Source organism: Theropithecus gelada, chromosome 1 (genome assembly GCF_003255815.1).
Source record: "Theropithecus gelada isolate Dixy chromosome 1, Tgel_1.0, whole genome shotgun sequence".
NCBI lineage: Eukaryota > Metazoa > Chordata > Mammalia > Primates > Cercopithecidae > Theropithecus > Theropithecus gelada.
Genome location: NC_037668.1, coordinates 49,125,640 through 49,146,784, shown reverse-complemented (window position 1 = coordinate 49,146,784; position 21,145 = coordinate 49,125,640). Strand labels below are relative to the sequence as shown.

The 21,145-nt window shown below is 57.3% G+C and overlaps 1 protein-coding gene across 3 annotated transcripts in view; it reads left to right on the top strand.

Annotated features, from left to right (window-relative positions):
* RAP1GAP (RAP1 GTPase activating protein) overlaps positions 1 to 21,145 on the top strand; it is a 74,473-nt gene that overhangs the window by 41,417 nt on the left and 11,911 nt on the right. For all 3 annotated transcript variants that reach the window (XM_025388745.1, XM_025388737.1, XM_025388731.1), the window contains exons 3-17: positions 2,293 to 2,386; positions 8,626 to 8,661; positions 9,585 to 9,632; positions 10,701 to 10,739; positions 11,181 to 11,366; positions 14,560 to 14,663; positions 14,936 to 15,014; positions 15,414 to 15,467; positions 16,551 to 16,634; positions 16,848 to 16,948; positions 17,082 to 17,211; positions 18,367 to 18,522; positions 18,996 to 19,067; positions 19,704 to 19,790; positions 20,280 to 20,417. In XM_025388745.1, coding sequence (XP_025244530.1) covers positions 8,644 to 8,661; positions 9,585 to 9,632; positions 10,701 to 10,739; positions 11,181 to 11,366; positions 14,560 to 14,663; positions 14,936 to 15,014; positions 15,414 to 15,467; positions 16,551 to 16,634; positions 16,848 to 16,948; positions 17,082 to 17,211; positions 18,367 to 18,522; positions 18,996 to 19,067; positions 19,704 to 19,790; positions 20,280 to 20,417 — 1,296 coding nt within the window. In that variant the 5' untranslated portion in view covers positions 2,293 to 2,386; positions 8,626 to 8,643. The remainder of the gene's footprint in view (positions 1 to 2,292; positions 2,387 to 8,625; positions 8,662 to 9,584; positions 9,633 to 10,700; positions 10,740 to 11,180; positions 11,367 to 14,559; positions 14,664 to 14,935; positions 15,015 to 15,413; positions 15,468 to 16,550; positions 16,635 to 16,847; positions 16,949 to 17,081; positions 17,212 to 18,366; positions 18,523 to 18,995; positions 19,068 to 19,703; positions 19,791 to 20,279; positions 20,418 to 21,145) is intronic.

Here is a 21,145-nt window from a genome sequence, read left to right as displayed (position 1 = left end):
TTGAGATGGAGTCTCACTCTGTAGCCAAGCTGGAGTGCAATGGCGCAATCTTGGCTCACTGCAACCTCCACCTCCCAGGTTCAAGAGATTCTCCTGCCTCAGCCTCCCAAGTAGCTGGGACTACAGGTGCACGCCATCACACCCAGCTAATTTTTGTATTTTTAGTAGAGACGGGGTTTCACCATGTTGGCCAGGATGGTCTCGATCTCTCGACCTCATGATCTGCCCATATCGGCCTCCCAAAGTGCTGGTATTACAGGCGTGAGCCACCACACCCGGCCTGTATTTTTTTTTTTTTTTTTTTTCAGTAGAGATGGGGTTTCACCATACTGGCCATGGTTGGCCAGGCTGGTCTCGAACTCCTGACCTCAGGTGATCCGCCTGCCTTGGCCTCCCAAAGTTTTGGGATTACAGGCGTGAGCCATCACACCCGGCCCGCCTGTAACCATTTCTATGGACCTCTCTTTAGTCCCCACCCTCCCACTCCAGACTCTCCCTATGTCAGTGTACCCTGCAATATGCAGGAACCTGCGCATAGGGACATTCCTTTGCTCACAATCCTTCAGTGACCCCCCAACCTTCATTCGTTCATTCCAGTCATTCAACAAACAGTGAAACTTGGGCAGAGTTTACCATGAACAAATGATGTGAAAGTATTATTGAGTGAATTCCCATGAGCTGCCCAGGCTCTGCAATGAATGTTTTTGGAAACTGAGGCTGAGAGAGGCTGTGTCACTAACTCAAGCTCACCTAGCCAGTCAGTGCCTGAGACTTTCTCCCCTACACTGATGCCACAGGCTTGAAATGCCACTGCCACCATATCTTTCCTTTTGGGTCAAGCACTGGCCAGTGCAGACCCCTCTTGTAAGATGCCATCACTCCTGGGAGGTGGAGAGGCCTCTAGTGCATAAGTGGGGCTGTGGATGGTTCCTCTGGACCATTTCTCCTGCTGGAGTAGCTGGGCTGAGTGGAATTAGAAGGGAGGCTCAGACCGGGCACAGTGGCTCACGCCTGTAATCTCAACACTTTGGGAGGCTGAGGCGGGCGGATCACCTGAGGTCGGGAGTTCAAGACCAGCCTGACCAACATGGAGAAACCCCGTATCTACTAAAAATACAAAATTAGCCGGGCATGGTGGTGCATGCCTGTAATCCCAGCTACTCAGGAGGCTGAGGCAGGAGAATCGCTCGAACTCAGGAGGCGGACATTGTGGTGAGCTGAGATCAAGCCATTTGCACACCAGCCTGGGGAATAAGAGCAAAACTCCGTCACAAAAAAAAGAAGAAGGGAGGCTCAGAGCTTTCTCGGTCTTCTTCCTGGGCCAGACTTTTTCGGGTCCTTCCCCTCTTGGGGTGTGGCAGCCTAGCTCTGCCTGACTCAAGCCTGCTGTAGGCCACCAGCGATCATCTGAGTCACCCTTGAGGGACCAGCCTCTCTTGATGGGACCTGAGCGGAGGTGCAGCCACGTCAGGGTGGCCCAAGGCAGCAGCACAAGCCAGGCCTGCTTGCCCAGCCCCAGGTCCCCTGGATCCCAGGAACCACTGGGCATATCCTCTCCCTGCCCCAGAGGTGGCCTCAGCAGGCTTTTTAGGGTGACAGGAGCTGACTTCACCCTCACCAGACCTGCTTTCTTTCCTCAGGGAAGGGTGTGGTGTGGGCAGAGAGTCCGGGCTTCGAGTCAGGCAGGTCTCACGCAGATGCTAGCTTTGCTGCCGGCCAGCCATGTGACCTCTGTGCACAGCTGGGTCCTGTCCGTAAAGTGAGAATACCAGAGTGATGAGGAGGCCATGCCCTCAGGCCTGGAACGAGGGCTCGGCACAGGGCCTGGCATATAGTAGGCCCAATGAGTGTCAGTTATGGTCACTGTCATTCATAATAGTGGTAGCCCCGGTAGCCTCTCAGTGCCAAGGCGGCTACTCCCAGAGGCTCAGGGAGGAGTCCATTGTAGAGGCGGGAGCACCCTGCTTAGTCCAGAAAGCTCACCCTCCACAGCAACCCTCAGTACACCTGCCTCAGTCTACTCATCTTCAGAGTAGGTCACTGCTTGGCTGGAGGCCTAATGGAGAGCTTGGGGAGAGACCCTGTCCATGTCTCTTGATATCCAGGGAAGGAGAGCCTGTGTGGCAGCCCTGCTCACGAAGCCCCTCCCCTCCCTCCTTTTGGGGAACCCATGACCCTCTCTTCCATGAAATCTAACCCCCTCACATCCCCCAGCTCTGAGAGTGACTCTCCCAGAGTTCCCAAATTTCCTGGCTTGGGGCTCTCCCTGACCTCAGACTCTTTCTCTTCCAGGAGGAGTGATGGGCAGAACCAGCGCTTCCCTCAGGAACTAGACCTGTCACGAGTGAACTTAGTTCCCTCCTATACTCCTTCACTCTACCCTAAGGTAAGTGTCCCCCTCCATACCTACGGCCCCTGGTCTGCCCCCTACCTCCGACACATGCCCAGGGCTGGGAAAGGCCCACGAATGACTTTTGGGCAAAGGTAAAATGGGCAGATGCTGATGGGGTTTAGCTCCTAAGGGGTTGCCACTCCTGAGCCCTGGGTGAGCCTGTTGCAGTTGCAAAGGTTGAACCTGGGTCTGTAGACTGTTGTGGGGAAGGGCTTAGGGCAAATCTAAGCAAAACAGCTGGGAATAAACCAGCCCCCCAGCTATCTTCATCATCTCTACAATCAACGTCACCATCAGTCTCCTCATCTGTAAACTAGGCGCAATGAGAGGACCCACTTCACAGGGTCATTGTGAAGATTACTGCAAAGTACAGACAGGGCGGCCCGGGCACAGCATCCGACACAGAGTGAGAGCCCTGTCAACGAGCCCCTATCATTATCATTAAAATCAAATGTTTGACCAGTGCCTGCTTCATGCCAAGCCATGTGCTGGGTGCCAAGGGACCAGAAACCAATCTGATACAGATCCTGCTCTCAAGGAGCCACAGTCCAGTAAAGCAACAGATAACTGAACAACGTATGCAGAACATCAAATAGCAGAAATAACCGCTAATATTTATTGAGACTTACTGTGTGCCAAATGAGTATTTAATGCTTTATTTGCAGTATTTCATCTCATCCTTGAATTATGTGATAGCTACTATAATCAGTCCCATTTTGCAGATGAGAAAATTGAGGCTCAGAGAGGTTCAGTCACTTGCCCAACTCAGGTTGGATGTGGTGGGGCCACGACCGGATGCAAGCTGTCTCACCAGAGGGCCTGGTGTTAGGGCCTCTCTGATGCAGGGGTGATAAGTTCTCACTTTTGCAGTACTTTTTGCAGTTTCTAAAGCACATCCACAGACTTCATGCCACCTGGTCCTTTTAGTAAACCTTGGGTAGTAGGCATTCTCTAGTTGAGGATGCAGGAGCTCAGAGAAGTAAAATGGTCTTCCCAAGGTCACACAGCCAGAAAATAGCAGAGGCAAGATCCACCAGGCTCCTCTCCGAGAGCTCTGGCCTGGAATAAAGGCCAGGCACCTTGCCTAGGCTGGGAGGGCAGATGGCCAAGGAATGGTGTCCATGTGTGGGACCACCACCTCCATGGGGGTCCCACGTAGGGCTGCTGGGAGCAGCAGAAGGAGGTTCCTGAGACCGACTCCTGTTTTCTCTGTCTGGGCAACAGCCCAAGACTGGGGCATGTGGATCCGGGGCTTGGCAGGAAGGGAGAGGCTCAATGGCAGCCCTCACTTGACAGCTGGGTTCATGAATGAAGCTCCCAGTCCCTCTCCCCCTGAGTATCTCAGGAGGAGCCCTGGGTTCTCACCAACGGCTGTGTGCCCTTGGGCCACAGCTTCCCCTCCCTGGGCCTCAGTCTTCCCATCAGGAGACGAGAGAGAGCGCAGGCCATCGCCGTGGGCCCTGCCTGCTAGACAGCCTGGGGTTGGCCTTCTCGGATTATTGAAAAGCTGCCTGTCCTCAGGCTTCCTGGCTTCCACCCAGTCTGGCTAGAAGCCTCCGTTTGTGCCAACACAGCTCAGAGAGTGGGCTCCGAACCTCCCCTTCCCGACAGCCCACCCCCACCTCAGAATCAAGAGTCTGTGGATCATCCTCCTTTGACAGGAGAGGAAGCTAGGGGCTAGAGAGACTGAATGATTCATCTGGGGTCTCCAGCAAGCCGATGCTGGGCTGAGGGAAGCCAGGCCTGTGACATCTTCTCCATCCTCCCCCGCCCGATGCCCCTAGCTCTGTGCACATTCATAACATTGATGGCTTCTGTCTGAAGGGCAGGTGGCCTTCCTCTGCCAGTGGGCAAATCCCTGCCCCTCTCTGGGCCTCAGTTTCCTCATCTGTAAAACAGGTGACAGTTTCTTCTCTACCCACCTTGCCAGCTTGCAATTGGGTGAAAGTACTTTGGAAAGTAGAAATTAGGAAGTTGAGCTCTTATCAGCATCATTACATTCCCAGGGCTGGACAGGGCACCCGGAAGGGACATTCTCCTCCCTTCAGGCCCCACATTTGTACAGGCATCGAGCTACCCAGGACCCTCCTTCCCTCCCCGCTACAGGGGTTTCTCCACCCGGGGATTCAGAAACCTGCACACACATACGTACACAGCCTACCCACACCTTCATACGGGGACATAGTTACAGACACAAAACACACAGCCACAGCCAGGGGTCTGTAAATATATTCAGAGACTTGCACATGTATACATGCATGAGACACACATGTCCAAACACAAATTCCCATGCCCAGGCATTCCCATACACACACAGAAAGACAGTGTGCCCACGTATATACAGCCACATCCGGTTGTGGAGTCTCACATGCACGCACACATGGCTGCACGCATATGTGCACACACCTTCCACACCACCTGGCACACAGCCATCTCTGGTGCTGTGAGCCGGTCTCGCCTCCCCCGGGGGCAGTGTGGGAATGGATGTTTCTCTGGCTGGATTTCAGTGGGTGCCCGGAAGTGTTCAGGCCTGGAAGTGGCTGCATAAATCAATATTTGCTGTTGTTAATTATTAAAACCAAAGCTACACCGTATCTGGAACACACATCTCCAGAGTTCCTGCTGGCTCTCCAGGCCCAAGCCTGATTCAAGGCCAGGGCTAGGGGGAAAGGGAGGGCACAGTGCTTTCCTTCCAGGAGCCCTTGGCTCTGGGGCTGGAGGGTGGTGGGCAGCTGCTGGCAGCTCTTTCAGGAAGCTGAACAGAGGTATGGCTCTGAGCTGGTGGGCAGCCCTGCCTCCGCAACATCCAAAGCAGCTGTGTCTCCTTGGCCACAGTTCAGGAAGCCTTTGCTGTGTTCCCAACATCTGTCTGGAGGAAGCAGAAGCAAGGCCCTGTCCCTGTCCCTGCTGTACGGCTATACCAGGCCAGGGACACAGTGCAGAGTCAGCTGGAAGGGCCTACAGAGGCCTTATATTTTACAGATGGGGAAACTGAGGTCCAGAGAGGAGGCAGGGACTCACTCAAGGCCACTCAGCAAGTTGTAGCTAGTATCCACATGTCCCAAAATCTATCTGGGCCCTTTCCTCCATACCACGGGCCTGGCAGCCCCTCCCTAGGTGCTTTGGCCATCTACCCCAGGATCTGGAGCAGCTAGGGCGGGGGAAGGGACGGGGCAAGCCAGCCACTGTCAGGCATGGGAAGCAGGGTGGAGGAGAGGAGGAGGAAAAGGGAGAGATCCCAAAGAGTAGCACCGGGTCTTTATCTGGATTCCACTTTGACTTCTTCCTGACTGTGTGGTCTCGGGCAAACTATTTCACCTCTTGCAACCGGTTTCTCATCTGTATAATGGAGATGACATTGGGCTGTGACGAGATTACGACACATGCGAAGGACCCAGCATTAAGTAGGTGCTCAGGAAAAGCCCTCTGTCTGCAAGGTAACCCACCCCCGTCCTTGATGCCCTCAGGCGGGGTATCCAGAGCCTGGGAAGATGGAGAAGGTGAGGTGGGGGCGCGCTGGGGAGAGCCGAGCGGGCGGCCCCCGGCGGGGAGTCCGAGGCACCCAAAGCATCTAGCGCTCCGACTGGAGCGCGCAGGCGCAGCGTCCCGGTGCCGCGGGCCGGGCCGCCCCCGGGGGGCGTGGCCTCAGCGCCCCCGCCCCGCCCCGCGCCGCGCCGCCCGTACCTGGCGCCCCGCCCCCTCCAGGCCCGTCCGCGGGGCTAGCCCATCGCAGGCAGCGCTGCCGCCGGGAGCCGGGAGCGCGGAGTTCGGCGCTGTGGGGCACGGACCCGGGCGCGCGCGGGCCGGGAGCCGGCCGGGCCAGCTGAAGTGCCGCCTGGGCGGGGGCTGGGCCGGGCCGGGCTCAGGATGGCACAGCCGCGGCCCCCTGCGCCCCCCGGCCGTCCGCGGAGGGGCTCGCTGCCCGCGGGGGCCGGCTGGCAGGTGAGGACCCGGGTGGGGCGGCGGGGCGGCGTGGCGGAGGGACCCCGGGGCTGGGTCACCCCAACTGCTGAGGAGCCGGGCCGGCTCTGCCCCAGCCAGGGCGGGCGCGCAAGGCTCCATCATGGTGGGCGTGTGAGCTTCTGGGCTGACAACGGCCACGGGGCACACCCCTACCCTGGGGTCCCGGACCCTGGGGCTCTTGCAGTGGCCTCCTGAGTGGCACTGTAGCTCTGGGCTGCAGCCGCAGGATATGTGTGGGCGCGTGCTACCGTCGGGACCACTTTACCCTGCCCCTGCCCCGTTTGGGGGGCTCCAGGGCCACTTTGTGGTGGTGCTGGCATGTGGGGCACCCCCCATCTGGGCCCCATCTCTCAGAGCCCTCGCATGTGTCAGGGCGTCTGCTGCTCCCTGTGAGGCTGTAGCTGTGGGTGTTGCTTGTTGCTGTGTGTACACTCTGGGTGACAGGACCATGTGTCAGTGTTTATGTGACTGATTCCCAGTGCAACAAAGCTTATTAGAGTGTTCCTGGCTACGTTTGGTCACCCTGAGTGGGGTGTCTTAATGGGGGACATTAATGCACCCATCATTACTGTGACTCTTTGGAGCCATGCCCAGCTGAGATTGTGTGGCTGACCTGGTCACAGAAGCCAAAGTTGCTGTCATACAGTGTGTTGTGTTGACGGGCATGTTTGTCTGCCTGGACTTCAGGTGTGTGTCTGTGGTTTCTGCTGTAACTGCCTGCGGAATTGTCGCTTTCAAATGCAGAGGTGTTGGGTGTGACCATAGGGGACCATGGGTCAGGGTGTCCCATGGACTCCTGTGGTGGGTTTTACAAGGTGGGTCTTGCCTCTATGGGCAGGCCTCACGGCGTGCAGATTTACACGGGCTTGTATCTTGTGACCTTTCCCAGGGCTCTGTGTGTGTGTGCAGGTGAGGGCTGTGTGAGGTTCAGACCGTGTCCCTCATCCTTGGGGATTATCTACCCCAGCTGTTGCTGGATACCTTTTGAGTCTCATTCACTGTTGTTATGTGACCCTGCCGAGGCAGGCAGGGCTTGTAGCTGTGAGTGGGGCTGCGTCTGGGTCAGCCTGGACACACCCGCCTGCCTCTGTGGCTGTGTGTTGTCATGCCTCTTGTTCTCACACATGAGAGTGGTTTGTGGTGTTACTGTAGCTTTGTGTGCAGTTACTGGTGTGCAGACCCGTGTAGGTATGGGTTTGCATTTGTGTGTGTGTCTCTCCTGGTACTTGGACCTGCATGTGTGTGAATGGATGTGCTCCTGTGTAACTCAGAACGCCAACGTGTATATTTGTGTGTTAGTATATAGCTCTAAGAATCACTGTGCACAGTCCCCATCGTATGTGTTTGTGTGTGTTGTTTTCTTGGTACATGAAACATGTATAGAGTGCAGTGGGACTTTAAATATTGCTGTGCAGGCTTCTGTGTGTGTGAGCAGGAGGGGAGGGAGAGAGATGGGGGGAGAGAGAGAGAGAGAGTGTGCGTGCTTCCTGGTGTACAACTCCGTAGCACATGTGTCAACAGGAGCCGCCTGAGCTGAGCCTTGGAGGGGCAGGGGGAGGGTCACCATCCTGGAGACTCTGGGGGCTTCCCAGGCCCAGCCCTGAGCCGGGCCAGCCGGCATGGATGCCGCCTTCCAGGAAGGCTCACGGAGTTGGCGCTGGAGAGGCCAGGGCTGCCAAGCGCAGCTGGCAGACACCGGATTAACTCTGCGTGTGCCCTGGCTCACCTCGGGAGAGGCTAGCTCGAGCATGTGAGGGTTCAGCTGGTTCATGCACAGGTGCTGGGCCGGTGGACATCCCAGTGTCCTCTCCTCTGAAGCGCCCCCAGCTCACTCTACTTGGAGAGGGGTGGGCTGTCTGAGCAGTGGGCTGTGGCCTGGTTGACTGAGCCTTGCCCCCTTCCGGGAGAGGTGGGGAGAAGCACAGACCCCTCCTGGGGATCCAGGATGGGCTCGTCTCTGCGGCCGGGACTTGGGGCTACCTGTCCCTCCCCAAGGGTAGCAGCCTGTCAGGGAGCAGGACTGAGTGGGTGGGTGGCCCTGGCCCTGGGCCCTGGGCTCTGGGCTCACCTCACTTGGCAGTTGACCAGACTACGCGGGTCTCCCACACAGAGCCCCCTCCCACAGTGCTCCCGCCACTCCCACTTGCTGCTCAGACAGGTGCCTCGATCACTGATCAGAGCTGGTGGGACCCGGAGGGCCGGGGCGGGTGGAGGCTCCTCTGAGGCTTGGCAGGATCAGCTGACCTCGCTCTCCTCTATCTCTGTTGCAGAACACAGATCTATTTGAGATGATTGAAAAGATGCAGGTGAGGATGGCTCTGTGGCCTGTTCTAGGGAGCCACAGAGCTGGCTGGGCTGGGGCTGGGGGGCCCTTGCTGCATCTCCAGCCCTTCACCTCTCTGAGGACAGGCCACGCCAGTAGAAGATGGTGGCTACTGATTATCCAGGATCCTCTGTCTGAAGGTCAGGGTAGAGGATGCCCAACCCTCTCCATCTAGGCTCCCAGCTCCCATCCCTGTGTGGAACTGCAACGGGGCTGGGGTCAGATCATCAACCCACCCCACAGACACACACTGCCCCTCACCCAGTGAGAGACACCACAGGCTTTGCGGTGGGGGGCCCAGGTGGAATGGAGCTGGAGGAGGGGACAGACGCTGGGGGCCTGTCAGCCAGAGACTGTGCTGCAGGAGTGGGAGGTATTACCCTTACACCCTCCACCCCCCAGCCTCGTCTGCTTTTCACATAGGTATGCACTGGGAGGTGGGCAGGGGGTGCTGGGGTGGGAGTGCCTTGAATACTCTCTCAACTTAGATGCCTCCTGTTTCTCTTTCTGTCTCTCTCTCTCCAGTGCCTCCTAGTTCTCTGTCTTTCTGTCTCATCTCTGCCTCTCCCTCCCCCTCTCTCCCTCAACACATATCTGTGTAGATAACAGCCCCCACCAGCTCACACAGTGGCGTGTGCACCTCCCCTGCCCCCACCCCAGCGGCACGTGCATTCCCGCAGAGTCCGCAGCCCTCCCTGAGGCTGCCAGCTTCCAGCCCCAGTCACTACCAGGACAGCCAGCCCTTCAGAGAGGCCCAGGGCCCCCAGCCAGCTAGCACCCTGCCCTGGGAGTACCCCAATCTTCGTGGCCCACCTCCTAGGGCTTTCCCCTTGCACGCCCTGGGGAGGGGAGGCAGCGCCTGGCGGCGGGCCTGGGAGAGTGTAACAGTGCTGCCTTCTCTTCCAGGGAAGCAGGATGGATGAACAACGCTGCTCCTTCCCGCCGCCCCTCAAAGTAGGTGGGCCTGGCAGTCTGCCTCCCTCTCTAGGGGGTGGAGGGGATCTGGGAAGTGCTGCCACCACTGCCCATCAAGCAGGAAATCCATCCCCTTTCAGGAAGTAGTCTTACAGTGTGCCAGGTGCCGGGGCCACAGCCGCGAGCGGGGTAGACCCAGCCCCTGCCCTCTAGGAGTTCTGTGATGAGGAGAACCCCTCTCTTGCTAGAGGGCTGGGGCCTCTCTTCTAGCTCCTCCTCTCTGTCTTCTTCACCGCTGCAGACTCCCCCTGCTTCTCCAGGCGTCCCCGCCCCAAACTCTCATCTCTCAAAGCCCTCATCTCTCAAAGACAGCTGCTGCCAAATGTTTTCCCTGAAACCAGTGATGACCAGCAGTTGCAGGAAGACTCCAACCCAGGCCCTAGGAGACTTATGAGCTCCTGCCCCATGAAGCTGCTGTCTGGATGGGGAGGGAGTGATAGGGAGGCAGGCCTGGGTGCCCCCCAGCCACTGGTGAGGAGACTGACCGGAGGCGGGGCACCCAGGGAGATGAGGGGGGAGGCTCTTAGTTTTGACCCACTTTTCTTAGCATATGGTTCTTGGTGACTTGGGACCCCAGAGACCCTAGAAGACCAGGCCTGGTAGAGTGGGCCCAGGGCTGCAGGGTGAGGGTTAGAGGAGGGTGCATGGGCAGTAAGCCTGATGTTGTCTTCAGGGCAGAGGTCCTCACACCAGCAGTCAGTGCCACCTGGGAGCCTGTAAGAAATGTGCATTCTCAACCCCGCCCAGACCGCTGCATCCAAAGCTCTAGGGTGGGGTGCAGCAACCCATGTTAACAAGCCCTCCAGGCAGTCCAGCGGTTTCTTATGGGGAGGCAGTGAGCCCTCCTTTCCCCAGGCAAAGAGAACCCCAGAAGATGCCAGCACTCAGCACGCTAAGCCTGCCTCAGCCCGTGCCCATCTGTAAGAGGCGATGAGGCCAGGGCCCCATCCACACTCTGAGCCCTGAGGCTGGCCAAGCAGAGGCGAGCGCTGGGGGGCCTGGAGGACGGAAAGATGGAGAGACCCTTGCCCTGTTTGTGTTTTGCAGACAGAGGAGGACTACATTCCCTACCCGAGCGTGCACGAGGTACTCGGCTAGACCCCCGTGTCCACCCTTACCCAAGCCCAGGAGGCACTTACACAGGGCTTCTGGAAACAGGTCCTCCTCCTTAGGAGCCTGGCCCGCGGGCCTTGCTGCAGGCTGGAGACTTAATTTCCAGGCCCAAGACCTCAGAGCCCATTTGAAACCTTAGGCCTTCTGAGCCAAATGTTCCAGCTTCCTGGGCCAAGGTCATGCTCCAGCTCTATCTGCCCCCACACCCCCTCTTGGAGACTTGGGTCTCGGCACTATCTGGGTCTGGCTGAGGGAAAGGGCTAGAGCAGAACCCTGGGGCCCACACAGCCTCTGGCCTGTCCCCTCATATCCCTTAGCCATGACAGAAGTGGCTCCAGGTCTGAGTTGGGAGGGTGTCCTGGGGTCCCCAGTGGGGTACAGTGTGGGGTGGCTCTCAGCTGAGTCCCTCCTCAGGTCTTGGGGCGAGAAGGACCCTTCCCCCTCATCCTGCTGCCCCAGTTTGGGGGCTACTGGATTGAGGGCACCAACCACGAAATCACCAGCATCCCCGAGACAGAGCCGCTGCAGTCGCCCACGACCAAGGTGAAGCTCGAGTGCAACCCCACGGCCCGCATCTACCGGAAGCACTTTCTCGGCAAGGTGGGTGGCCGGCTGGTGTAGCGGGGCTGGCTGGGGTGGGTCACGGTTCAGCCCCACTCGAGGCTAGGCCTGGGAGGGAGCAGAACCCATGGGCCAGGGCTGGGTGACAGTCCTAGAGCCCTGAGTAAACATGCTCCCACCATACACACTCCCAGTCCCCAGGGAACTCGCATGGCGGAATCTCTTGTTCATTCAACAAACATTGATTGCAAAGGCAGCATTATGGCGTAGTGGTTCACGGCAGAGACTCTGCCAGGGCTTGAATTCTGGCTCTGCCAGCCACTACACAGGACATCGGGCAAATCGCTTAACTTCTCTGTGCCTCATCTCCTAATCTGTGAAAATGGTGGTTGGTGGTGATGATACCCACCTCATGAGGCTGCTGTGAGGCTTCAGTGAGCTGTTATCTGTCAGGTCTTTACAGTGGCGTCTGGGACAGAGTAAGTGCTCAGTCAGGGGTGGCAAATAATGAGGACAGGCCGTGTGCCTGGCCCTGTTCTAGGCACCAGGTATACAGCAGCCAACACAATAGACTCAGCCCCTCCCTTCGGGCAACTTGGAGTTAGGGGAGCAGTAACGTCATGGACTGATGCAGCCCCTGCCCCGCCACCAGCACAGAACAGGGACCCTGTCCAGCAACCACTTGTCAGAGTATTGAGGGAGCCGAGGGGAGGTCCCGTGCCAGGAACGTGTGTGTCAGGTTGCAGGCCGGGTGCTGTCTCTTTGTCAGCGTAGAGCCAAAATGGGGAAGTGTGTCGTGGACTCTGGAGCCTCATGGCATGTGTGGGAATCTTGACTTTTCCATTAACTGATAGTGTGACCTTGGGTAAGCTATTTAGCTTTCCTCATCTGTGAAAATGGGGATAATAAAAGTACAGGCAAAGCTTCTAGAACCATGCCTGGCACATGGTAAATACTCAGTTAATGTTAGCTGTTGTCACGTCTTCATAATTACTTGGTGATATCAGGATTATTCTGTTTTTGCAGAAGAGGAAACCGAAGCTCAGATAGGTAAATGATTTCGTCAAGGTCACACAATGACTAAGCCTGGGAATTGAACCAGCTTTGGCTGACCTTCCATTAAGATGCACGGGAGAGATCATGCTCCTAGCCATTGTGTGTGTGTGTGTGTGTGTGTTGGGAAGAGGGGGTGACTACTTGGGGGTTGGGAAGCTATGTGACCTCAGTCTGGGCCTGGGCATTGGCCTGACTCTGGGAGACACTGGTGCTAACCAGTGGAGTTAGGGGAGGATCCATCGTGACTGAGACTAAACCAGCAAGCCAGGTTCAGGAGCCTTTGCCTGGGAACAAACCCAGAACCCAGCATGGAATTCCACTTCCCAGCTGAGCTCTAGAGGTGGAGAGAGACCTGCATCCTAGGCATCTGCTGTCCAGAGGTTCCCAGCTGGGTCTGGCAGGTGGTAGGATCTGGGGATACTGTATGTGCCAGACACATGGTTGGCACTCAGAAAAGTTTGTTGAAAGAGTGACAAGTGACAGATGAAGGTAGGAACAGATGAAGGTAGTGGACCTTGAGTGCAGTAGGATCTGAAGAAGTGCAGGTTGAAGGGTCAGAAGAGGTGGCTGGGCGCCGTGGCTTATACCTGTAATCACAGCACTTTGGGAGGCCGAGGCGGGCAGATCACTTGAGGTCAGGAGTTCAAGACCAGCCTGGGCAACATGGCAAAACCCCATCTCTACTAAAAATACAAAAATTAGCCAGGTATGTTGCTGGGCACCTGTAATCCCAGTTACTCAGGAGGCTGAGGCAGGAGGATCGCTTGAACCCAGGAGGTGGAGATTGCAGTGAGCTGAGATGGTGCCACTGCACTCCAGCCTGGGCGACAGAGCAAAACTCTTATCTCAAAAAAAAAAAGAAGAGGTCTCATGTCCAGGATCAGATTAGCAGTACTGAGGGGAGAAGCCCCAGGGCTGGCAGAACGGCAGGGCCCCTTTCTGACTCTAGGTGGGGTAACGGGGGAAGCAGCCAGGTGCTCAGACACTGGACCCTATCCTGGCAGATGGTGGAGGTTATGATGACTTTGGGCGTTGACTTTCTGGAACCCTGAGCCCGCTCTCCCTCTGTGTCCCGGGGGCTCCTCTGGGCTTGGGGGTGTCCAGGGAAACTCCCTGCTCCCTGGACTTCCCTGCCGAGTGCCTCCTTATCAAGTGCGTGCCACTCCCTCTCTGCTGGACAGTGTCAAGCATTTGGGGGTTTCTGCCACTTTGTGCCCAGGCAAGGCTGGGGGACTCTTCCCCGGGTCCATTGAGAATGCCCCTGAGCTACGGATTCATGGGGCACGTCCGCTGGCCCCTGCCTCTGTCTGCTCCTGGCCTCTGAGCACAGGTGTTCATGTTTGAACAGGATTTACTTCTAGGATGATTCCTGGGGCGGGTGTGGCCAGGCAGCCAGCTCCACTCCCAGAGTTTGGGCTAGGGCTGGGGCTGGGGTTGGCAGGGGGAGCCCGGGGCCAGGCTGGGTGGTGTCTCCCTGAACTTCCAGCCCTCGGCTTTGAGACTTCCCCACCTGGAGGTGCCAGCCCTGGGCTCCTCTCTAGGGGTGCCATCCCTGCAGCAGCCGCCCCTGATACTCCTCGGGTGTCTTCCCAACCCTGCGCCCTCTCCTCCAGCTGAGACAGGAGGGCGGAAACCTGCCTGGCCAGCCGCCCTGTGTGTTGTGCGATGTTTCGCTTCCTGTTTCTCACGGGCCCTGGCTTCAGGGGCCACAGAGTCACAGGTTGGGCAATCAACTTTTGCTCATTGAACACCTGCTGGGTGCCCAGCCCTGAAAAGGGCCAAGGCTGAAGACAGGCATGGAGGTCCGAATATGGGCCCGACTCGATGAGCACCCAGAGATCCGGTGTTACTACCCACCCTCACTGAACTGGGCCAGGCACTTCGTCCCTTTCAGTCCTGGCCGCCATCAAAGTATAGGGTTCCCTCCTACTTGGCAGACTAGGAAAGCAAGGCACAGAGAGGCCAAGTGACCTCCTCAGGCTGCCCAGCTGGTCAGTGGCAGAGGGGGGCTTTGAGTGCCGGTCTGTCTGACGTGGGATCTGCTATCAGCCGTAACACCTGCTATGGGCGAAGGACCCCCGCCCCCAATCTGGGAGTGGGTTGGCTTTCTGGCCTGGTTTCAGGAAGCCCCGTGCTCAGCCTCACCCACTCCCCTGGACCCCACCTCCCACTGCAGGAGCATTTCAATTACTACTCACTGGACACTGCCCTCGGCCACCTTGTCTTCTCACTCAAGTACGATGTCATCGGGGACCAAGAGCACCTGCGGCTGCTGCTCAGGTGAGGGTGGTGGGGGAGTCCCGAGATGGCAGGAAGGGCTGAGGCCTTAGAATCTCAGAGCCCATCTCATTTGACCCACTCTCTTCATCAAGGCCCAGAGAGGGGCAGGGATTTGCCTGAGATTGCACAGCAAGTTAGTACCCGAGTCAGCCTGATACCCATCATCACCTCTGGTCCTCGCTGTGGTCCACCCCTTTCTGGCCTTACTTTGTGGGGGGTGGGGTACCCGTTTTCCTTTCCCAGGCCTTCACCATGTGACTTTCTCTTCTCAGGACCAAGTGCCGGACATACCATGATGTCATCCCCATCTCCTGCCTCACCGAGTTCCCTAATGTCGTCCAGATGGCAAAGGTGAGGCCTCCGCTCCCCTGAGCTTCCCTGGCTGGCCTCGCAGATGGGCACCTGGGGGGCTTCAGCTCTGCCTCGGTGTGCCCCCTTCAGCCGTAGGCCCTTGCCCTGGGCTGCTGCCCTATCCTGAGGCCGTCTCTCACGTGTTCCCACCGTGTCTTGGGCTGCCATGTGTTCTCTTGGGCCCCTGTCCCCTGCCTGTGTGCTTTTGGTTTTCTCTATAGCACCCTCAGATCTCAGGGGACCTCCGTTCCCTAAGCAACAGTGAACCCCGAGTCCTGCTTTAGCTTTGGCTGTTCCCAGCACGGCTCCTCCCCAAACCTTGACCAGGGAGGCCCAGGCAGCCCCATCCTCTCCTCTCTGGACCCATGCCTCACGCCCTTCCCTTATCTCCTCCTGCAGCTGGTGTGTGAAGACGTCAACGTGGATCGGTTCTATCCTGTGCTCTACCCCAAGGTATGACTGGATCTGGGCACAGCTCACTGAGGAGGGTGGGAGAGTAACTGGAAGACTGAGCATTTATTAAGCACCTTCTGTGTGCCAGGTACTTTCCCCAGGTTCTCTCATTTAATCCTCACAATAACCCTGTGAAGTCCACAATTTGCAGAAGAGGAGCCACCGAAAGGGCCTGTGCCTTACCCCAGGGTGCACAGCAGATAAGGAGGGCCTGCATTTAAGCCTAGGTTTGTCTGCCTTCGAGGCTGGCCTCGCTAACATCTGGAACCTCTGTGATGTTCGGAGACCCTCCTGAGAGCAATCTGTGCCGCAGTCCTCCCCTGGAATGGGTGTCTTTTCTACTGGCCCTGCCTTTTTGTCCCAGAGGAGACCTGTAGAGAAAGAATAGCCCCGGCACTTCCTGCCCGGGTGCTGGGAGCTGGGCTGTAGGCACTGTGACAGTGTGGGGATAGGGGCAGGGGCTTCTGCCTTGGACGAGCCAGGGGCACCTCCTGGAAGAGGACAGACAGGTAAACCCTTGTGTCCCTGACTGAATTCTGGAGCAGTGTGAGGTCTCTAGAGGTGGTGTGGTCCAGGACAGGTATCCTGAAGCGGCTTCAGAAATCAGGGCCCACCTCCTGCTTATGGGAGAGGAAACTGAGGCCTAAGGTGAGGAGGAGAACTTGCTCAATGCCCACAGCAGATTGGTGAGACGTGGCCTGTTCTGGAAGAATGATGTGGGTTTACAGAGAAGCCGAGGAGTGAGTTGGGAGTTAGACTGGAGTAGGGGCGGGCTTGGCATGGCAGGACTGGGACTCACGGCAAATTCGGGAGTGATGAGCCTAAGCTTTGGGATCCAACAGACCTGGGGTCAAATCCCAAGGCTGTACGTGCTTGCAAGCCATTGACCCTAGGTGAGTCACTTAAGGTCTCTGAACCTGAGATTCAGAGGGGACAGCTGGACTGTCTCCCTCCCAGGCTTGTTCTGAGAATTACATGACGTGATGCGTGTAGAGCGCCTGGCTCAGTGCTTGGCACAGGGGAAGAGCACGTCGAATGGCAGCTTGCACATGCAGCCTCTTCACCCGGCGTCCTCTCCTGCAGGCTTCCCGGCTCATCGTCACCTTTGACGAGCATGTCATCAGCAATAACTTCAAGTTTGGCGTCATTTATCAGAAGCTCGGGCAGGTGTGCTCACCTCCTCCTCCCTGCTGCCCCTCCCCACCCGGCCCCGTATCTGGAGCCTGACACCTTTTCCAGGGCAGCACAGCGGCCAAGGGACTCGGGAGCCCAGGAGGCTGCCAGAGGTCCTCCCTCCAGCCCTCTCTGGGTCCTAGTAGGGACAGAGGGCAGGGGCTTCTCAGGAACTCCAGCTCAATGACCTCGGCCCCTCATTCCCAGACCTCCGAGGAAGAACTCTTCAGCACCAACGAGGAAAGTCCCGCCTTCGTGGAGTTCCTTGAGTTTCTTGGCCAGAAGGTCAAACTGCAGGACTTTAAGGGGTGAGTATTAGGGTGGGCTGAGCAGAGTATAATCTGACTGTGCTCCTGGGCAGGGAGGGAGCCCCTGTCCTGGCCCCGTGGAGGCCTGGCCGGGGCTGGAGACTGAGCCATGGCCTGGGGGACCCGGGGGCAGGTTCCGAGGAGGCCTGGACGTGACCCACGGGCAGACGGGGACCGAATCTGTGTACTGCAACTTCCGCAACAAGGAGATCATGTTTCACGTGTCCACCAAGCTGCCCTACACAGAAGGGGACGCCCAGCAGGTAGCCTGGGCACCCCCACCTGCCTCCCATCTTCCACCTGTCCTCCCCCGCCACCTGTCCGTTCAGCTTCCATCACGCCAGGCTCAGCGCAGGCCCTGGGACAGAGATGGAAATGATCAGCGCCCCCACTTGTGGGCTCTCATTGGGTCAGGGGAGACAGGCTGCTTCAATGCTGGGAAAGCCTTGGTTTCTACAGTCAGAATGGCACCCACCTCCTAGGTGAGCATAAATGCGTGAGTGCATAGAGGGACCAGAACAGTTCATAGTACGTTGCAAGAGTTTAGCAGATCTGAGCTGGTGCTTTGTGGGGAGTGGAGAGCATCATGGGGTCATGTGGAGACGTGTAGTCTTGGCAGAGGTGGGAGCTTTCAAGAGAAAGTGACTTTTAGACTGTGAAGGAGCTGGGAGAAGGCAGGGAAATGTTCCAGGTGGCGAGAACGGCTTCTGCAAAGGCCTGGACTCGAGGACATGCAAAGCATGTTCCAGGAACTGAACTCAGAAGTGTGTCCCCTTGTCCTGAGCCTCCTACAGGGCTATCTGCCTTCCCAATCAGGTCCCCAGCCCAAGGGAATAAAAGGGAAATGTTTTAGTGTCTTTTAACTTTCTTTTCCTGAGGGTCTGTGTTCATTTTAGCAACATGAATGTATACCAAGTAGAACTTGTTTATTCAATCGGGGGCCATGTTTGGGGCATTGATATAGGAGAAGGGCTGAGAGGTAGGGTCTAGGGACCGAGAGACCTGGGCTCGAGTCCCCAAGCTCATTATAGCTCATTATAGCACCTTCCAAGTCACTGCCCTCAGCCTTGGTTTCATCGTCTGTCACAGCACTCCAAAAAACCTACAGGAATTGTTCTTGTAATTTCAATAGATGTCCAGGCACAAGTGGGTTTTGACTGCATGGATGAATTGAATAGTGGTGAGGTCTGGGACATTAGTGTACCCTCGTCACCTGAAGAGTGTACGTTGTTCCAAACAGGCCATTTTTCAACTAAAATCGTTTTAAGACAAGTTTATTTTGCTACATCATTTTGGGGAAAGCAAATCCTTAGATGTGCCCTCTGACTACCCCAAACCCTCCTAAACCTCTGCGGGCACCCCTCTCCCCAGTGGGCCCCTTGTGGCCAGACCGTGAAGGCCTGTGGCCTTGTGCTCAGTTGCAGCGGAAGCGGCACATCGGGAACGACATCGTGGCTGTGGTCTTCCAGGATGAGAACACTCCTTTTGTGCCCGACATGATCGCATCCAACTTCCTGCATGCCTACGTAGTGGTGCAGGCTGAGGGCGGGGGCCCTGATGGCCCCCTCTACAAGGTGGGTGCTCTTGGAGCCTCCCAGGGGCGTCAGCAAGGACCCTGGCTGCAGCTCTGCCCTCCCTGGGATGCCTCTCTGAGCCTCACCTTTTCCAGCTGTAACGGGGGACCATGGAAGGCTTCAGTGGTGCCCTGTTCACACCATGCCCTCTGTCTTCCCCAAAGTTCACCCCCTCAGAGAGGACAGTTTCCCTCCTCTGCCTCCTGGCCTGGTATCACTGTCCTCCACCTCCCATAGCCTCCTCTGCCTTCACCATCCTGATGATTCCTGTAGCCCTCACCCCTCTCCACCACTAAAATTCAGGGCAAAAGATAGAGGGCAGAAATCCCTGGAAGAAAGATTCATCCAGCCCACAATCACTGAGCCTCCCCGACCAAGGGGTAGGCCAGGGAGGCAAAGTAGAGGTTTCTGGCTAGGCTGGGGCAGAGCAGACCCCAGACTCCACAGGAACGGACAGCTGCCCTCCCTTCCAGGTCTCTGTCACTGCAAGAGATGATGTGCCCTTCTTCGGACCCCCCCTCCCGGACCCCGCCGTGTTCAGAAAGGTGAGGGGCAGCCCCTAGTCATGGGCAAAGCAGGACAAAATGGGTGGGGGCCTGGGGGGTGCACATACATTCTGCCTTATGAGGTCCCAAAGCTGCATTGTGTACCAGGGCAGCTGGGCTCCCCTAACTGCAACTGGGGACTGGCTTTTCTGTTCATCTTGAAAACACTTTTTTTTTTTTTTTCACAAGGTCACAGAATAAACTACACAATTGTTTTATACTTTCCATGTAGTAGACTGGCCTTTCCTCATTTCTGTTCTCTTTCTGACAGTTCCAATCTCTTCTTTCTTCTAAAATGTTTGGGGAGGGGCACACTTCAAGCTTGGGCTTCAGCTCTGTACACAGCTCAGCTACCCTAGACTGAAGCAGTAGGTCGAGACCCCAACTCAGACCCTAACATCTGTGGGGTTTGCTCTCCTGAGGGCATGGGCAGCCATGAAGGGCACTGGGGCCCCTTGAAGGTACCTGGGGAGCTGAACCCAGGGAGATGCCCTTTTGGGAGTGAAGAGGGTGACCCCAGGCCCCAGCAGAGCATGGTTCAGGAGCTGCAGCCTCTGCCTCATTGGGGTTCAGACTCTTGTTTATGTGTTCATCTGAACCTCCGTTTCTCATCTCCTCCACGCTGGGGGTTTCCAGGGGCCTGAGTTCCAGGAATTTTTGCTGACAAAGCTGATCAATGCTGAATATGCCTGCTACAAGGCAGAGAAGTTTGCCAAACTGGAGGTGAGGATGGGCTGTAAGAGCTGGGTCACCCTCTTCTCACCTTCCAACCTAGAACTTCAGTCCTGTCCCTGGGAAGGGAAAAGCCATGTTCAGACCCTGGCCTTAGCGGGGACACCTGGGGCTGGATGGATTGATGGATGAGTAGGAGGTTGGGGAGAGGAAGCCGGAGGGATAGTGAGGAGTGCCCAGGAGATGCTGGGATGCGGGCAGGCTGATGGGGGACACCTTGGGTCTGGGTAGGGGGCGAACCTGGGGGGTGGGGACATGAAGCCAGACCTTGAAGAGGCTATGAGGGGCCCTTCATATGAGGGTCCCTGGGGGCTGCTTGAGCTGTGGAGTGGCCTGGGGGAAGGCGGTGCAGGGGCCCTCCCCACTCCCCACTCATTCAGAGAAGGCGTCCCGTGCCTCAGAAAGGTGGCCGGGATTTGAACTGTGGGCCGAAGGGCTGATCCCTGGGGTCCTTCCTGACGGCCCGGGCCTGGCCCACAGGAGCGGACGCGCGCCGCCCTCCTGGAGACACTCTATGAGGAACTGCACATCCACAGCCAGTCCATGATGGGCTTGGGCGGCGACGAGGACAAGATGGAGAATGGCAGTGGGGGCGGCGGCTTCTTTGAGTCTTTCAAGGTGAAGGGCCCCAGGTCTAACTGGCCAGGGAGCAGGGATGCGGCTAGGGCGGAGTCCCAGGCTGAGGCTGATAGACTGATGGACACGGCATGGGGGTGGAGTCTGGCAGAAGGGGCGTGGCTTAGGGGGTGGAGTCCCGGACCGGGGGGTGGCTAGAGGCGGTTGGCACTGGAGGTGGTATTTGAGAGGGGGTGTTGCTAGAGCGAAGTCCCGGACTGGGGCTCATTGACATGGTGTGGAGGTATGGCTAGAGGCTGCTTGCATGGGTGTAGAGTCTGGGAGGGGACGTGGCTGGGGGTGGAGTCAGGGGCCAGGGCTAATGGACATGGCTTGGGGGTGTGGCTAGAGGAAGCCCTAGTATGGGAGGAGGGCCGGGCTCGAGGTGGATTTGGGCTTTACAATGGGCTTACACTTGTGGACATAGTCTGCCTTGAGTAGAGTTTGAGGGAGCAGCGTGTAAGGTGGGGCCCTGGCTTGAGGAGGAGTAACTGTTGGAAGTGGGGCCTAGGTGGAGAATTCACCTGGGAATTCTGCTGAAGGTTGGAGGATTCTGGGAGACAGCAAGGGCTGCTGATACAAAGGCTGCCAGGTCAGCAGGCAGAGAAGAGAGGAAGAGGCTCTGTCTTGACTGAGAGAAAGAAATAGAGTTCTCAGAAGGGGTGTGTGAACCATGATCACTGGAGAGGGACCTGGCCTGTGTGACCCACCCTGCCTGTCCCTGGTTTAGC